The sequence below is a fragment of the Muntiacus reevesi genome, chromosome 14 (genome assembly GCF_963930625.1).
Source record: "Muntiacus reevesi chromosome 14, mMunRee1.1, whole genome shotgun sequence".
Taxonomy (NCBI): domain Eukaryota; kingdom Metazoa; phylum Chordata; class Mammalia; order Artiodactyla; family Cervidae; genus Muntiacus; species Muntiacus reevesi.
The window spans coordinates 28207646-28224396 of NC_089262.1; the positions used below are offsets into that span (position 1 = coordinate 28207646).

A 16751-nucleotide genomic window follows, 5' to 3' on the forward strand; every position below is an offset into this window, starting at 1 on the left:
GCCATCCCAGAAGTCTGTGTGCTAATGATAAGCCATGACCAGGCTTCACATTTTAATGGCAGAATATTTATTTCTTTCTCAGAGGAAGGGCTAACTCCCAGGTGGTATTTGTGTCTCGTTTCCCAACAGTGTACAATTCTAGCGGAGCATTTTTATAATGGATGTGCCATGTGTTCATTTGATTGAAATTCATCCTGCAGTGCTAGTAGAATGGGGCAAAATGGCAGGAAAAAAATCGACAGGAGAGGTGAATAGCACTTGCTTCTCCTAAATACTTTATTTTCGTATGTATTCACTACAATAAATAGAGGTCATTAGAATGGATTTTTTTCCATTAACCTGTTGAATTGATCTGTCTTTTAAGTAATCTTTAAAGATTTTTAAGAGCATGAGCGATCATTTTAATGTTTCTACCCTTTTCCCAGGTGGAAACAAACCAAAAACCTCACCTAGTTGAGTCTTGGTTATGCCAGGTGATTTTTAAGCAGATTATTTCCCTTGTTTTGCAACATCTGTAATTGCAATTACAGAAAAGGCACATAACACATGGGTTCGGTACTGCTTGCCTTTTTAAACCCGTGTGCAGGGTTCCTTTAATGGAATACCCCGTGCACTCCTGGGATCGGCTGTCCGTGAGAGGTGAAAATGTGTGTTCATGGGCTGCTTTGTACTTTGTTATAAGGGAGTTCCTCTTCTGTACCATACTGCTGTGCAAGGTTCATCTTGTGCACCTTTGTAGTGTTTTTGATGAACTGTTATCCCAAAAAATAGACCATGACACGGGAGTCCAAAGCCGGAAACTAGCTTTAAGTCAAGAGGATGTCCAAGCTCTATGATGTTCCCAGCAGACACTATCAACAACTTGAAAAATGACCTGACTGTGCCTTCTTGGAGTTGAAGATGAGCTCAGGATAGTTTGAGAGAGAAAGAGAACAAGAGCGAGAGTGAGAGAAAGAAATGTGATATTAGGCTACACCAGTCTCTTAGATAGAAGTGTATAATGACTTGCCGGCTTATTGACTGAGACCCTTGAACACCATCAAGACCAAGCATCTAGACTCTGGGGCTGCTCGTAGATGTGAGGCTGCCATTCCTAAATAACATCTCCTGTGTTTCCTTGTCTCTATTTAAGCCACTTTTCACACACCACATCTTCCTGAAAATACAGGCTTGGCTTCGCACATGTTATGGGTGTTTGTACTTCTCCACCAGTGGGTTTGAAGCAAAAGGGTAGGAATTCAGTCTTTGTAGTTTGATTTCTAAATGTAGAACATGTATTGTCATACTGGATAGAGGCAAGAGAGCAAGATCTTGATGCTTCCCACAGTTGTTTTAATTAAAGGTGAAAATAGAGAATTACCGCAGAGTGACATGCAATGTCATTTATTGTCCTATTTTGTGACATTCCTTGGAGCTAAGCTAATGAGAGTAGATTGGAACAATAAAATTCATCTTAAAGAGTTGTAAATCAGGGACTTAATGGTGTTTTATTTAATACTGACCAAGCAGTTAGATTCCAGTAAACTAAAGCTTGATGTTAATGTAATTCTCAAATTTGGTCACTAGGGGATGAAATCCTAGATGTAAATGGAATACCAATCAAGGGCTTGACATTTCAAGAAGCCATTCATACCTTTAAGGTAAGGACATTCTTATTGACCTCCTTTATCATCTTTGTTTTTCTTTCTTTATTTCATTCTGGTTTGGGTTTGGTTTCTTTTTTTCCCCATCATTTGATAAAAGGACAACCTGAATGCTTTAGCCTTTCTTCCTGTTTTCTCAGCAAATCCGGAGTGGATTGTTTGTCTTAACGGTACGCACCAAGTTACTGAGCCCGAGCCTCACGCCCTGCTCCACACCCACACACATGAGCAGATCGAGCTCCCCAAACTTCAATGCCAGTGGGGGAACCTCAGCAGTGGGCAGCGATGAAGGCAGTTCGCCCCTGGGTCGGAAGGCCCCTGGGCCCAAGGACAGAATTGTCATGGAAGTAACCCTCAACAAAGGTGATACCAGCTTGTCCTCGTTCCATTAGATTCTCTCAAATCATAATTTGTAATCTGTTCTTAGGTTCATTTTTTTATATGTATCTTTTCCTATGAATTGCTTCTTTGGAACATTCTGCTACCAACAACATATGGCATTCTCTAAATGGACAGTAGAATCAAAAGGAGAGATCTTAGTCATTTCACTAAAGTGAAGAAAAGTTAACAGTAGCACAGTTTTTTAAAGCTCTCTCTGGATGAATCACTGTGTGTCAGACTCATGTTAAAAACATCACTGACTAGCTGAAATCTAGGGCTAATATAACATTTTCAAGAAGAAAGATATAGTTAAGAATATAGCTAACACCAGTAACTAAAAATCCTGGGTAACACCAAATCTTACTGCTTTTAATCTTTGCCTCCAGTGGTAGAAATATGATGAACAACTGAATAATCTAGAAATCAATGGGAGGCAAAAGAAAGGCTGAAGTTGTATATCCGTAATAGAAAATGTTACTGGGACTCTGCCTGTTTCCAAAAACAGATTAAAGAAGACCCTTCAGACTAAGAAGAGAATGGACCATGAAATAATTCACAGTCCATAGTTAGCCCCTGGTTCTGCCATAGACTCATTTCATTTAAAGAATGTGGCTCACACTGACAAAAGAAAAGTAAAATGTATATCCTAAGTCTGGTCTAAAACTAAGTGGTTATTGGTCAAGGTATACATTAATGCAGTTTCAAATTATTGATACTCCTTTTCTTTCTTTCTTTTGATTTTGTTTTCTTTCAATGATGCCTCCCACAGAGCCCAGAGTTGGCTTAGGCATCGGTGCCTGCTGCCTGGCACTAGAAAACAGCCCTCCAGGCATCTACATTCACAGCCTTGCCCCAGGATCAGTGGCCAAGATGGAGAGCAATCTGAGGTTGGTTGTAAACCTGAGAGTTTAGAGTTCTGGTGGGTTTGTGAATATGTGAATACATACATAAGATACCTGCCCTGTTACATTCCCTTGCGAAATTCTAAATGTTTATATTATTTGCGGTCATGTAGCTAGAATTACAATCAAAAGCATCTATCTCCAAAGATGAAAAGATAAATGAAATTTGGTTCAAGAATTCCAGATCTTGGCTTCCCCTACCAGTTCTGTTCTATTTGGACTCAGAAGTTGAGTTTCAGAAACTTGACACAAAACAAGTCTATGTAGATACCTATAATTAACCAAATATTTTCTTTCACTTTCACATACATTTATATAGAATTCATACAAGCTGCTGGGAACTACTCAAAGTGGTTCAGAATCACTGGATACAAAAGAGTCCTAAGATCATGCCCTTGAACAGGAGGCCTTTATTATTAAGTACAATCTCCTGAACCTTTCCTGTTGTTTCATTCCTTTTTGAGACGTGATGTCTAGATGCTTACTGTCTGAAATCACGGCGTGTCTGATTTCTCAATTCGGCTAGTTGAGTTGTAGCTTGGGTATTCTGTTTATACAAGAGAGGTTTCGGTGTTCTATTATATAGTAATTGCAGTGGGTCTGTGCCCACCTAAACTTCACAAGAATGTACACGTATTTCATGAAGCACTGTGCAAACAGTATCATCTTTCTCCCCTCTAAGTTTTTAAGTCCTTGAGCAGTTGAGGAATTATCAAAATGACATTCCTCAAGGTTGCCATTTTGAAGCCCTGTTAATAGATTATATTATGTTTTTAGTTAATCATCAGAGTGAATTTCCATATCGAAAAAAATTTAGCAAATCATCCAAAGTACATTAAAGAAAATATACTTTTAGAACCCAAGGAAAAAAATTCTTTAATGACATCCCAAGATGATGTTTCTTTCTTGAATGGTTCCATATGTCTGGAGCCTGCCAAATGACCATTCTTCAAACCCCACATAAAGACTCTTTGTTTTCTCATACTGAGTTCTCTCCCTATAATTTCAAGTCAAAATGGGCATCTTGTCCCCAATTTCTCATTTGTTCAAATCTGAAACGTTTTTACAAATTGTTGGGTAACCTTTGAGCTTCAGATATTTCCTTCTTAAATTATATTACAATAATCATTTCAATATGGTAGGGAAAAAGAAACCAGTGGTGGTCAAGGGACTGTCACTTGATGAGTAAAAGGTAGGCAAGCCTGAGTTCAGCAGTGTGTGACATCTGGGTGACCTCTCTGAGCCTGTGGCCTTATCTACATAATAGGAATAATAATACCTAGTCAAAGCATAGTTACGTAAATTTCTTTTTTTAGTACTTGGCCTACAATACGTGTTCAAGTAATAGTAACCTTCATTGTTGTCCTTATTATCAATTCTAACTTTACTACTTCTGAAAATGCACGTTGACACCCATAATGGTCTTTGTCAGTTTAAACCCTAATGTGTTTATGAGGGTTTTGCTTTTTTATATGTATGCAAAGATGCAAGGATATCATTTGCTTCTTAAAAGTATTCAGAAAAGATGTCGTATTATATAAACCACTCCCAGAAGGAAGTCTTGTAAAAAGCTGACTGTTATTGCGGAGAGTTGATCATGTTATCCTCCCTAGCCGCGGAGATCAAATCCTGGAAGTGAATTCCGTCAATGTCCGCCACGCTGCTTTAAGCAAAGTCCACGCCATCCTGAGCAAATGCCCCCCAGGACCTGTTCGCCTGGTCATCGGCCGGCACCCTAATCCAAAGGTGAGGTATCTCACACTGTCCTAAGTATGGGGAGACAGCTGTTTGTCCAGTAGCAATGGCACCCGTGTTCTATGACCATGCAGACCCTTTGATGAGACCGTTCACCCCGCTGGGGATGGGAATCAGCTTGTGGCCACCCAGTGACCAAGGTAACTGATAACTCTTAGGAAGTGAATTATTGATCTGAACTTCTTCATCTTCACACTCAGAACGTTTTATTAGAAAATGTTGACAATATTACTGCTGAATTTAGTGGAAGGTGGGAGTGCTAAGTATGGAAGGTAGGGTTCTGAGTAACCCCTACTGGCTGTTCGATCTCTGGTGAGATACTTAGCCTTTTCAGGCTGCATCCAGAAAATCAGAAAGCATTGAAGTTGATGCTCTGTCCAGGCCATCCTTGACCTGAGCAAAATACTTGTGTAATTAATGCTTAAGAGCCCACTAATTTTCTTTCAGCATAAGTGTCACACTGGTTCCCCGTACTAACTTGCAGATAATCATAGCCCCTGTACTGGGGACCTCTGCTGTTTACTTTGGAGAAGGTAATGGCAACCCATTCCAGCATTCTTGCCTGGGAAATCCCAGGGACAGAGGACAGAGGTGGGCTACAGTCTGTGGGGTTGCAGAGTTGGACATGACTGAAGTGACTTAGCATGCATGCATGCCGTTTACTTGGTTGTATCTCTTCTCCTTAGACGATTGCTTTTAATTTTTTACGTTAACCACAGGACACTTTAGCGAGTTCAACTCAACCCATTTTGAGAACTGTTTTTGGTTGTTTTTGAGTACTCCAGGTAAAACTCTTAAATCAGCTTGTCTCAACATGGTAATCTTTTTTTCTCCCCCCTACAAAATCTGACCTTTCAACAACTCAGAATGCTCATTTAGACCATTTACTCTTCCCATGCCTGTCATGTGGCTACTACCCCCTTTCTATTATTCATAGAGTTATTTGATTACATCCTTAGTGGTCCCAGACTGCTGTACTGGATGGACTCTTACACTAGTTCACAAGTAAGAAGTTTGTACCAGGAGACCTGGCAGGCTCTCCCATGTGCCACACCTGAAATTTCTTCAGTGCAGTAACTTTATGGGGTCATTTTCACTGTCTCAGCAGTGTTCATTTGTTATTCGTCCAGTTGCATGCTGAGCATGCTAAGTCACTTCAGTCATGTCTGACTCTTTGCAACCCCATGGATTGCAGCCCACCAGGCTCCTCTGTCCGTGAGATTCTCCAGGCAAGAACATTAGAGTGGGTTGCCGTGCCCTCCTTCAGGGGATCTTCCTAACCCAGGGATCGAACTCACGTCTCTTACGTCTCTTGCATTGGCGGCAGGTCCTTTACCACTAGCGCCACCTGGGTAGTGCTGACCATCCGGTTTCCCTTATACAAATACCCACTGCAAAGCCGTGACTGTGCCTTGCTTTGGGACAGAAATGTCAGTCAAGCTGCTTGGACCTTGACTGCTGATTCAAACTCAGCCCCGCTACTTCCCCCACCCCTACCCCACAGGTTGTTTTCAGTTGTCTTCAAGCTTTTTTTTTTTTTTTTTTTTTTTTAAGTCTTATTGAAGTAGTTACAATATTGCTTCCGTTTTTTTGGCCTAGAGGCATGTGGGATCTTAGCACCCCAACCAGGGATCCAACCTACACACACACACACCCTCCCCCTCACCAGAAGGTGAGGTCCCAACCACTGGACCACCCAGGAAACTCCTACAGGAATTCTTAAAAATGTCTTACATAAAAGCTACTTGAATAAATATCATTCACAAAAAATCAAGTCCGGCTTCCGCCTTTTCCTATTTGTTTCCCTGTCATTGCCTGTGTTTCTCCTTTCTGTTCTATAGTCCTGCATTTCCCTCGGAATCTGCTCTCCTGTTTCCCCCTAGCTCTCTCTGGGACACTTTTAACCCTGCTTTGCCTCACAGTCTCAACTCTCTCCCTCCAGGGTTCTCCCTTGGATTCCAACACCCTCATGGCCACACTCCTCTCACCTTAGGAAACAGTCCAACAAGCTATGACTGCTGACCCAGCCCATCCCTCAGCAACATTAGAGAAAATTAAGTTCTCCATGGTTTGCAGTTTGCAATTTGGCTTCAAGGCATGCCTGATTTCAAAATCCATTCCAGCCTCACACAGGTCGTGATTTGTTGGTCAGCCTAATCTCACCCCAAAGCATCTGCCTAATTTGCCAGTACAATCAAACATTGAAATGGCATTCCAGTGCAAAGCATAACAATCCTGGTCGACTGGTGGTCTGTGATTCCGTGGAACATACGAGTTGACTTGTGTTTCTAGCCGTGGTAAAATGGTCGTCAGGATGGTGCTGGAGATACGTTCAAGAAACCAAATTTCAGTATTTGTTTGACTGGATTCGTGTTTCGTCCTAGGTAAACGTAGTGTTCTTAGTTGTAACATCATACTATATTTTCCTTTTGGTCAAGATTCCATTTTACATTTAATGTATTTTTGTACCACTTATCCCAACATTTCATGCCAGTGGTACATTTTGATACTAAATGTATGTGCTTCCTCAGTTTTCATGTTGTTCCAAGAGAAATACCACAAGGATTTTCTTCTCTTCTGTTTCTCATAAAGACTGAAGCAGTGGCCGCCCAATTGGAATATTCAAACTCTCCAGGTCTAGACAAGCTAAGATTTGGACCTGCTCGTGTGGCAGATTCTAGCTGACATTAAGTAGAAGAAAGTAATAGAGGTCCATTATTAATTGATACTGGGGCTTTCAGTGTGATTACAATTATCCAGGAAATCTTTCACTTGTTTTAAACCCCAACCATTTTTCTCCCACTCAAAAATAATTGTAAATATTCAAAGTCTAATGTCAAGAAAAACCTGCAGCCATTTTTAATGGCTCATTTATACAGAGTTACTCTTTGGTTTATGAAGGTGTGTGTGGGAGTGTGCATGTATATCTGCGTGCATGTGTGTACATGTCTTATTTCCTGTGAAGACCATTAGAAACTATTACATAAAGGCCCTGATGTGATGATGTTTGATGTTTTGGTTAAAGTATAATGCTGAATCCTGTATAGAAATGTTCATTTATGGGACTTCCCTGGTGGTCCAGTGGCTAAGACTCCATGCCCTCAATGCAGGAGTCCAGAGTTCGATCCCTGGTCAGGGAACTAGACTCCACATGCTGCAACCAAGAAGTTGCATGCCACAACTAAAGAAGCTGCATCCACAATGAAGACCTGTTGTAGTCAAATAAATAAATAAACATTTAAAAAAAAAAAGAAATGTTCATTTACTACTTAAGGCAGATTGCTGTGCTTATCTAAATACTATTTATTCTAAATGTTATTTTAATACACAGAATTCCTGTCCTACATTTAAAATATTTTTACCTCTTAAAAAAAAAAAACTGTGTAAGTCCTGTAGTTGCTTTTAAAATAATCTCATAGTTCATCATGTATGAGGCTTTTTAAAAACCTTCCCATGAAGGACTTCCCTGCTGGTCCATTGGCTAAGACTCTGTGCTTCCAGTGCAGAAGGTATAGGTTCGATCCCTGGTTGGGGAACTAAGATCCTGCATGCCATGTGGCACAGTCCAAAAAAAACAAAAAAATTAAGAAAAATTTAAAAAATAAAAACCTTCCCATGAATAATTACAGTTATGGATAACAACTGTTGGTGGAGTGGGAGGGGGGCGTGGAGGAATCAATGAGTTTACCATGCCACCAATAAATATAGAAGGAAAAGAGAATTATAAATTCACTATTTTTGAAAACTTCATTATAATAACTGATTCAGCAAGAATAATCAATGATGCTAAAACCATTGAGTGGAAATATATTGGGAAGCAAGATAAAACAGTCTCAAACTGTCTCCTGCCAAATTACTCATTAATGGCAACAACACAACAAATCCTGTGGAGAAATCTGGCGAAACCCTAAACAAGCGGTCAGAGTTATCATCAGTTACAAATCACACTGATCCTGTGATGTACCGAAAAAGAAACTGTTTTTATAATTCTGTAGTTTTTCTGCCCCCAAAGGTATCATCTAAATCTAAGCATGAAGAAACGATTGGACAACTTGTAACTGAGGGTTTGGATTGGCCTAGTTTCTTTCACATTATCAATATCATGAAAGACAAAGGCTCGGAATTATTTTGGATTATAAATAGACATATAAAGGAGACTAAATAGACAGGATTTTGAATTCTGGATTGCCCAATACACCAAGAAACCTTTTCTCTAAAGCATTACTAGGCAGAGAAGTTGGTGACGGTCCACTAAGGCCCATCGCAGATAAGGAGCTTGCTCCAGAATATAAATCGGCCACATCACTGTGCACACTATTTACTTCATTTGACATTTAAACCTCGCGAGACGTTGATGAAAGCAGCTGAGTATTGATTTGCATTCTCAGGGAAAATCCTTATCTCCTCTCCGGCTGGCATTAAACTTTCTGTGAATTATTTCCAGCCTCAAGACACACTTTGAGTAGCGTTTCTGAAGGATAGTCTTAGGAATGTGAAATGTATATTCAACTGTCTTTTTTATCAATGTTAAATTTGCTGAACTTGATAATAGTACCAAGATTATTTAAGAGAATGCCCTTGTTTTCAGGAGATACTTACTAAATTATTTACAGGTGAAGGGTCATCATGTCTGGAACTAACTCCCAAATGGTTTAGTAAAAAGTTGTGTGTGTGTGAGAAGATAGAGAATGAGTGTGAATGTGGAATGTTTTTTAAAAAAAAAAAAAAAGTGAGTCTAGTTGAAGAGTATACTATCCTGGTGCTATTCTTGCAAATTTTATGTAAGTTTGAAATTTTTAAGTTTAGGGAAAAAAAGAATGAGAAGTGAGTGTTCCAGAGAGAGGTACAAGTCAGCGATGTTGTTGGTAACCAGCATTGAATGCTTTAGTTCATGAGCTTGAGTATCAACTGAAAGTTGGGTTTTGAATCCGGTGTTTGAAGCAATCCATTAACCTAGCTGTTAATGGATATAATAACTACTCATGTGCCCTGGTTTATTGCTTCAGAGGGTGGTCATAGTCTTTGGTTTTGCAATTTTCCTCTTTATCTGAGCTCCAGCCTCTGACTCTGGTCCTAGCTATTTTTATTGGGGAAAAATAAATAAATAAAACCGTCTAATTTGTGCTTTCTGCTGACAATCAGGTTTCCGAGCAGGAAATGGATGAAGTGATAGCACGCAGCACTTATCAGGAGAGCAAAGAGGCCAGTTCCTCTCCTGGCTTAGGTACTGTAACTGCACATCTTCATTCAACATTCAGAAGAGTTTCTCATTACGTCCCCCCCTGGGGGCACTCCCCTGCGCAGTATTATTGGAGTCTTGGTAATTACCGGGTTTGGCAGAAGTAGCTGTCAAAGAGATTCCATGCTTTCCCTTAGCGGCCGCTTTTGATTTCTACAGTTATTTAACGTGCTGTATTAAAGCTCCAGCCATGCACGCTTTTTCTACTGCTTTAAGATAATTTGCAAAAATGAGTTAGCAACATTTCAGGTGTTTATGTACAATTCATGTTAAGTAGAACATGAATTCTACTTCATTCCAAGTAGAAATGAAGCGCTACCAAATTACCAGTTGTTTCGGTAGGCACGGGGTACAATCCAGCCAAAAACCTGGGATTTCTTTATATGAATTAAAAGTTTCAATTGAAAGGTAACAGGCTGCAAAAATCATGATTTTCCTCCTCCTTAAGTGGAAAGTTCAGTCATAGGAGGATTGCCCTAGTAAGAATTGCACATGAATTTAAAACATGAAACTTTGTACCAAGTTGGAAAAGTAATGTTTCCTGTAGAGAGGGAACCTCAAGGGACTCTGCTGATGTATCTGAACTCGAGATATTACTGACGTTAAGACTGATGTCAGGAGGAAACTGAGATGTGAGTTACTGGTTGTCAAAGGAAAAGAAGGCTTACGGTTTTTTGGCAACCAAGAAGTACCCTAACTATTTGCATCCATAATTAATATATTGAAAGTGGGCACAGCCATAATGGACTCTTTATTCAACTCACTCATTCTCCTGAGCTGTCTGAAGGCTGTCCTCTCATAATCCCAATATATTCACTCAGCCGTTTATAAAAGATTTTACTAAGCTATGATCCTGAAACTCAAAATCTTTTTGTTCATGGAATATAATTTAAAATCTCCATGCTAAGTCTTTTTGTCCTTCAGCTAAAAACTATGATAGATACTCAGCCCTCTCCCTCTTTCTTTCATGAGTTTTTTGAATGCTATTCCTTTCTTCATTCATCCTTCAGTCCTTTATCAGAGATATCCATATATCACTGAACACTTCCTGGATCCTAGTGCTAAGCCCTGCAGGGCCCAATCAGTGATAGGTAAATAGTCAAGAGAGCAGAGAACAGGCATCCACTTGTAATTAAATTATATTATGCATATGGAAATTGGTATATGGGCAGTATAAAGTGCTTCTGAAATGCAGAGGAAGTTACTTCCATAGGATCACCATGGAGTCAGTAGCATCTGAGGGCTTGAAGCTTGAGGAGAATCTTAGGAGGTGGGACGGGTACCCAATAGACTGCATGCACGTCCATTCCCACACACGTGGCCCCTCCGTGCCTACTGAGCAGAGAGGGTTTTGTTTAATATGTCTGGCTCCTTTGCCTGTTAAGAAGGTGAGCCTATTTTTAAGGATTTGAACTTCATTGTTTTTACAGTATGGTAAATTTTTCCCCCAACAGGTACCCCCTTGAAGAGTCCTTCTTTTGCAAAAAAGGTGAGTCAAGACAAGGCACTTTGCTACCTTGCCTAACTGGTTCAGTTCAGTTCAGTCGCTCAGTCGTGTCTGACTCTTTACAGCCCCATGGACTGCAGCACACCAGGCCTCCCTGTCCATCACCAACTCCCGGAACCCACTCAAACTCATGTGCATTGAGTCGGTGATGCTGTTCAACCATCTCATCCTCTGTCGTCCCCTTCTCCTCCTTCCTTCAATCTTTCCCAGGGTCAGGGTCTTTTCACATGAGTCAGTTCTTCGAATCAGGTGGCCCAAGTATTGGAGTTTCAGCTTCAGCATCAGTCCTTCCAATGAATATTCAGGATTGATTTCCTTTAGGATGGACTGGTTGGATCTCCTTGCTGTCTAAGAGACTCTCAAGAGTCTTCTCCAACACTACAGTTCAAAAGCATCAATTCTTTGGCGCTCAGCTTTCTTTATAGTCCAGCTCTCACATCCGTACATGACTATTGGAAAAACCAGAGCTTTGACTAGATGGACCTTTGTTCTGGAGCCCATAAATCAAACCACAGGGTCCAACCTGTATTTCTGCCCATGAGTCATCTTGGCCATTTTACACAGCAAACAGCAGAAATGTCCATTTGAGAACAAGTATATAAATGTGAGTTTCTTTTATTAAATATTCATCCAGGAAAAGAACAAAACAACAAAATAAAAGAACTGAGCTACAGTTTGAAAAATAACTGCCCCCCCCCCCCCCCGCCTTTTTTTAATAAAAGGGGCCTGGGCCAGTTTGGGGAAGGCATCTGCAACTTTAAGGAATCTTTCTTAGCTGGCTGTTTCAAAAACCCAGTGGATCAGAGAACAAGAGTCAAACTTGCCTGTTTTGTTGTTTCATTGGTAGGCTGAACCAGTGGCTTGAAATTCCTCCTCCTGTCTCCTCCACTGGTCTTCTTCCTGGGATGGTTGATGCATTGCTGCTGTGGTTTTTCTGATCACAGCCAAAAATGTATTTCTTAAAAACATAGTCTGGCAGCAATTGCCTTTTAATTCATTCATTGTTTAATTTAGCAGTCCTAAAGTAAGTGGAGGTGGGCGTTGACTATCACAGCTGTTTTGAGTGACCACAGATGAGAACAAAGTGTTTTCGGGAAGATGGGACACAATTACTATTTAAAATGATCCACTCTGGCGCGTCTTCCTCATCTAGCGCTGCCTTCTTCAACAGGACTCCCTGCTTTCTGAATCTGAACTCTCCCAGTACTTCACTCACGATGCCCCAGGCCCGCTGTCTGACTTCATGGTGGCCGGCTCCGAAGACGAGGACCCTCCAGGGAGCGGCAGCAGCTCCGCGGAGCCCCCTGGCGCCTCCCGTAAGCCTTGACTCTTCCGACTCCATGATGCGTTGGTTTATATGTCACAGTGCTGGGGTGCGGAAAGAGAACTGGAGACCACACCCATGGTTGAGTAGGAGCCACCTTTCTACCCTGACTGAAAGGCAGAGTTTGATCTTGGAAAATGCAGCGCATTCTTAGTGACCGGCCTCCCCACTTCTGCTGTCAACAGGCTGGGTGCACGGTCTGTATCCCAAGTGTGGAAGGCTAAACTGCCCCCACCTTGGGATGCTATTTATACAGTGTAGTCTTGGAATTTGTGGCTGATAACCTGATGGCCTTATGTTTTAGAGGAATCCTAACCAAATTCTTCACTAGATCCTAAACTTAATTCTTTTTAGAAGGCAGTGAGTGAATGATTTAGAACATATGAGACAGATGTTATCAAATAGGTTTTTTGTTGTTTTTTTTTTTAAAAAGACCTCATTGATTATTTCTCAGTATAATCTGAAATAATGACCTGATGTGAATTGCATTGACTCCTCACTCCCACCAGTTTGGTTTCCTTTTGCTCATTTCTAATGTCTGAATAAGAAAATCCCCTGTCTCAGAGGAGGCAGAGGAGAACCTGTCTAGCTCGTTTGGAGCAGCCCATGTGCCTCCTCCAGGCTCTTATAGAAACGTTCTAAGGCGGAAGCACATGTAATTTTTCACTACGTTTAACGAGATGCGAAGTTTGCAGAGCTCCCACGCTTTCCTTCCCTTCTCAGGTTGGAGTTTATAAATTATGTGTAGTCTCAGGCTCAGCTCACCACGCTCTCTGCGCTCACGGCCCCATTAATCAAGCCTGGCTCCCTCCTGCTAGTGAAGGAAGGACCTCAGGTGATAAGAAGGCCCAGGTGTGCAGGGCTCGTTGATCCCCGGGCAACCTCCCCCGGGGAGTATTTGGAGCAGCATTTAGGTTCAACTCAGTGACGTGTTAGACATCATGGATGTTGACAAGTTACACACTTCTGTCTCTAGGCAGCACACATGTATAAGTTGAACAATCCAGAGGTTAAGTTTAGAAAAAAAAAAAAGAAAAAACAGTGTGCAGAGGAGAGGAGAAAGTTGGTTCTCTAAGAAAAATCCCAAGAAACCGTATTGTTTATGCCTAGTGACCAGTGGCCAGAAGGCGTGCACCTAGCATCTGTGAATGTGGAAATGCTCGTGTGTAAAGAAGGGGGCGGTGGGGGGGAGCGTTAAATTAAAAGACCACATCAGATGGGAAGCTATTTCACTTGACTTTTCTTCTCCCAACGCAAGCAGCTCACAAAGAGCCAGGAAAAGCCAGGGCCAACAGCCTTGTGACTCTCGGAAGCCAACTGGCCTCCGGGCCCTTCCACAAGCAGGTGACAATCGCCAGGCAAGCCAGTCTTCCCGGGAGCCCAGAGGTCCTCCGGAACCCCCTCCTGCGCCAGAGGAGGGTGGGCTGCTTTGATGATGACGCCAGCGATGAGGAAGAGTTTGATGGCGAAGGCGACTGTATTTCCCTCCCAGGGACCCTCTCGGGTCCCAGCAGGCCGCTCACAGAGGACGACTCTACACATGTTTCAGTGGCCTCTTCCAAGGTCACAGGTGTCCACAGCGAGGAACACCCCAAGAAAACACTGGTCAGCAAGGCCTCCTCGGTGCCTCTCCTCGGCAGCTCGCTGGACTTCCAGGAGAGCCTCCCAGGAGGCATGCGGGAACCCCTTTCCCACGCAGCCAGCCTGCTGGTCCCATCAGAGGCCCCCAAGGGTAGCCCTGGCTGCTCGGGGAGGAAGGAACTGTCAGGATCGAGGAGTTCGCCCAAACTGGAGTGCAGAGCCGGGACGGGCACCCAGGGTCCGGCGAGCACAGACAGCCCCAGTTCCCTCCAGCAGAACGACAGCCTGGGGTCCAGGCACAAGCCCTTGGCCAGGGTCAGCCCACACCGCAAGAGGCCTGAGGCTGAGGCCAGGCGTAGGAGCGCAGAAGCGGCACACCTGAGCGATGGAGCCAGTGACCCATGCGGTCCAGACCTGAAAGTCCAGGATGGTTCCGTCCAAGTGACCGTGACTGGTTATCAGCCAGGAGGAACTGTGGAGAAGGTAACTGATTTCTCTTAGTTACTTGGGATCCAGTGAGTCTTGTATGAATGAGTATGGAGCATGCTATAAAGCAGGGGTCCGCAACCTCCAGGATCTAATGCCTAATGATCTGAGGTGGAGCTGATGTAATAATAATAATAGCAATAAAGTGCACAATAAATGTCATGCATTTGAATCATCCTGAAACCACACCCCCCTCCACGCCAGTCTGTGGAAAAATTATCTTCCACAAAACTGGTCCCCGGTGCCAAAAAAGTTGGGGACCGCTGATGTAAAGCATAAGGTAATCTTCCTGAAAGAAAGGATAATGATTGGAGAATCATCTTTCAATAGAGTCATTCATTTCAACACACGAACTGCTTGGGAGCCTAGTAATATATCACCAGATTGGTGGGGGAGGTGCCTAAGTGTTGAGTCATGAGATCATTCGGCCGAAAGATATAATCCCTCTCTTCCCATACACGGGGCCTGTGGTTGATGATGGAAAGGCAGTGCCAGGCAGATGCAGGAAACCCCTGGGTCTGGGACCAGCTTCTCCACTGACTAGTCAGTGGTCACTTAGGCAATAACTCGCCAAGCTACTGATCTTTCTGAACCACAGTTGTCTGGACTGTAAAATAGCGATGTTGCTGTCTTGCCTGATCATCTCACACAGTCACGGTGACCGTCAAATACAGGTTAACGGTGCTTATGTCTGGCGGTCAGGGTTCTGCTTGATCCTTATTTTTTCAGTCTTTCCACAGTGATGATGTAAAGTTACAGCTACTCCTACCCTTGTTGTATCACATGAAGTAATGGGCATGCATTCACTGAGAAACGTATAATGTACCACAGTAAATGCAAGTTAATATTGTTTATGTTTCTACTTGTTTACCAGTATGTTAGAATGGCCCAGAATATCAAATTGCACATTTTTTTAAAAAAATTTAATATACCTCCACTTTAGCAAGGAGAGGGTAAGAGAAACAAACATTATTTAGTCTCTTCAACATAAATACTTTCACTCAGAGCGGAGAATCTGAGATGCCTTATAAGGCTGCCCAGGCATGCCTCTGAGATAATGCAGGTTCGGTTCCAGACCACTGCAATCAAGCTGATGTCGCAATAACGTCAGTCAAGTGTTTGGCTTCCCAGTGCATATAAAAGTTACGTTTACATGATACTGGAGTCTATTAATTGTGCAATAGCATTGTGTCTCTAAAAATAAGGTACATACGTTAATTCAAAAATATTTTATTATTAAAAAATGTTAACTGAGCCTTCATTGGTTTGTAAATCTTTTTGCAACAGTAACATCAAAGATCACTGATAACAGATCACCATAACAAATGTAACAATGAAAAATTGTAAGATATTGTGAGAAATACCAAAGTATGAGACACAAAATATGACAGAAGTGAACAAATGCTGTTGGAAAAATGGTACCAACATACCCGCTCAATGCAGGGTTGTCACAGACCGTCAACCTGTATAACATGCAGTATCTGTGAAGTGCAATTTTTATGCCTGTATTTATAAAAATGTGTTTTCAAGTGATTTGTAAAGCATATAATACATGTAAAAAGAAGCAGAAAATACAAAGTCGTAAAAGCTAATCTCAGCAGAAGGGTTTGTTTTTAACCTTATAGAAGTAGAAACATACACCTTTTTTTTCCTTCTGAACATTGTTATTACCTCCAACTAGTACATGTATTGGAGAAGGAAATGGCAACCCCCTCCAGTACTCTTGACTGGAGAATCCCGTGGACAGAGGAGCCTGGTGGGCTGCTGTCCTTAGGGTCACACAGAGTTGGACACGACTGAAGTGACTTAGCATGCATGCATGCATTGGAGAAGGAAATGGCAACCCACTCCAGTATTCTTGCCTAGAGAATCCCAGGGACAGAGGAGCCTGGTGGGCTGCCGTCTATGGGGTCGCACAGAGTCAGACACGACT

The 16751-nt window shown here is 42.1% G+C and overlaps 1 protein-coding gene across 4 annotated transcripts in view; it reads left to right on the forward strand.

Moving 5' to 3' along the window:
* Positions 1-16751, forward strand: part of PDZD2 (PDZ domain containing 2) — a 395696-nt gene that overhangs the window by 354883 nt on the left and 24062 nt on the right. For 3 of the 4 annotated variants that reach the window (XM_065905523.1, XM_065905525.1, XM_065905526.1), the window contains 8 exons: positions 1567-1640; positions 1784-2006; positions 2794-2911; positions 4540-4672; positions 9824-9905; positions 11375-11409; positions 12599-12743; positions 14010-14815. In XM_065905523.1, coding sequence (XP_065761595.1) covers positions 1567-1640; positions 1784-2006; positions 2794-2911; positions 4540-4672; positions 9824-9905; positions 11375-11409; positions 12599-12743; positions 14010-14815 — 1616 coding nt within the window. The remainder of the gene's footprint in view (positions 1-1566; positions 1641-1783; positions 2007-2793; positions 2912-4539; positions 4673-9823; positions 9906-11374; positions 11410-12598; positions 12744-14009; positions 14816-16751) is intronic. The other variant, XM_065905524.1, reaches the window with a different exon arrangement.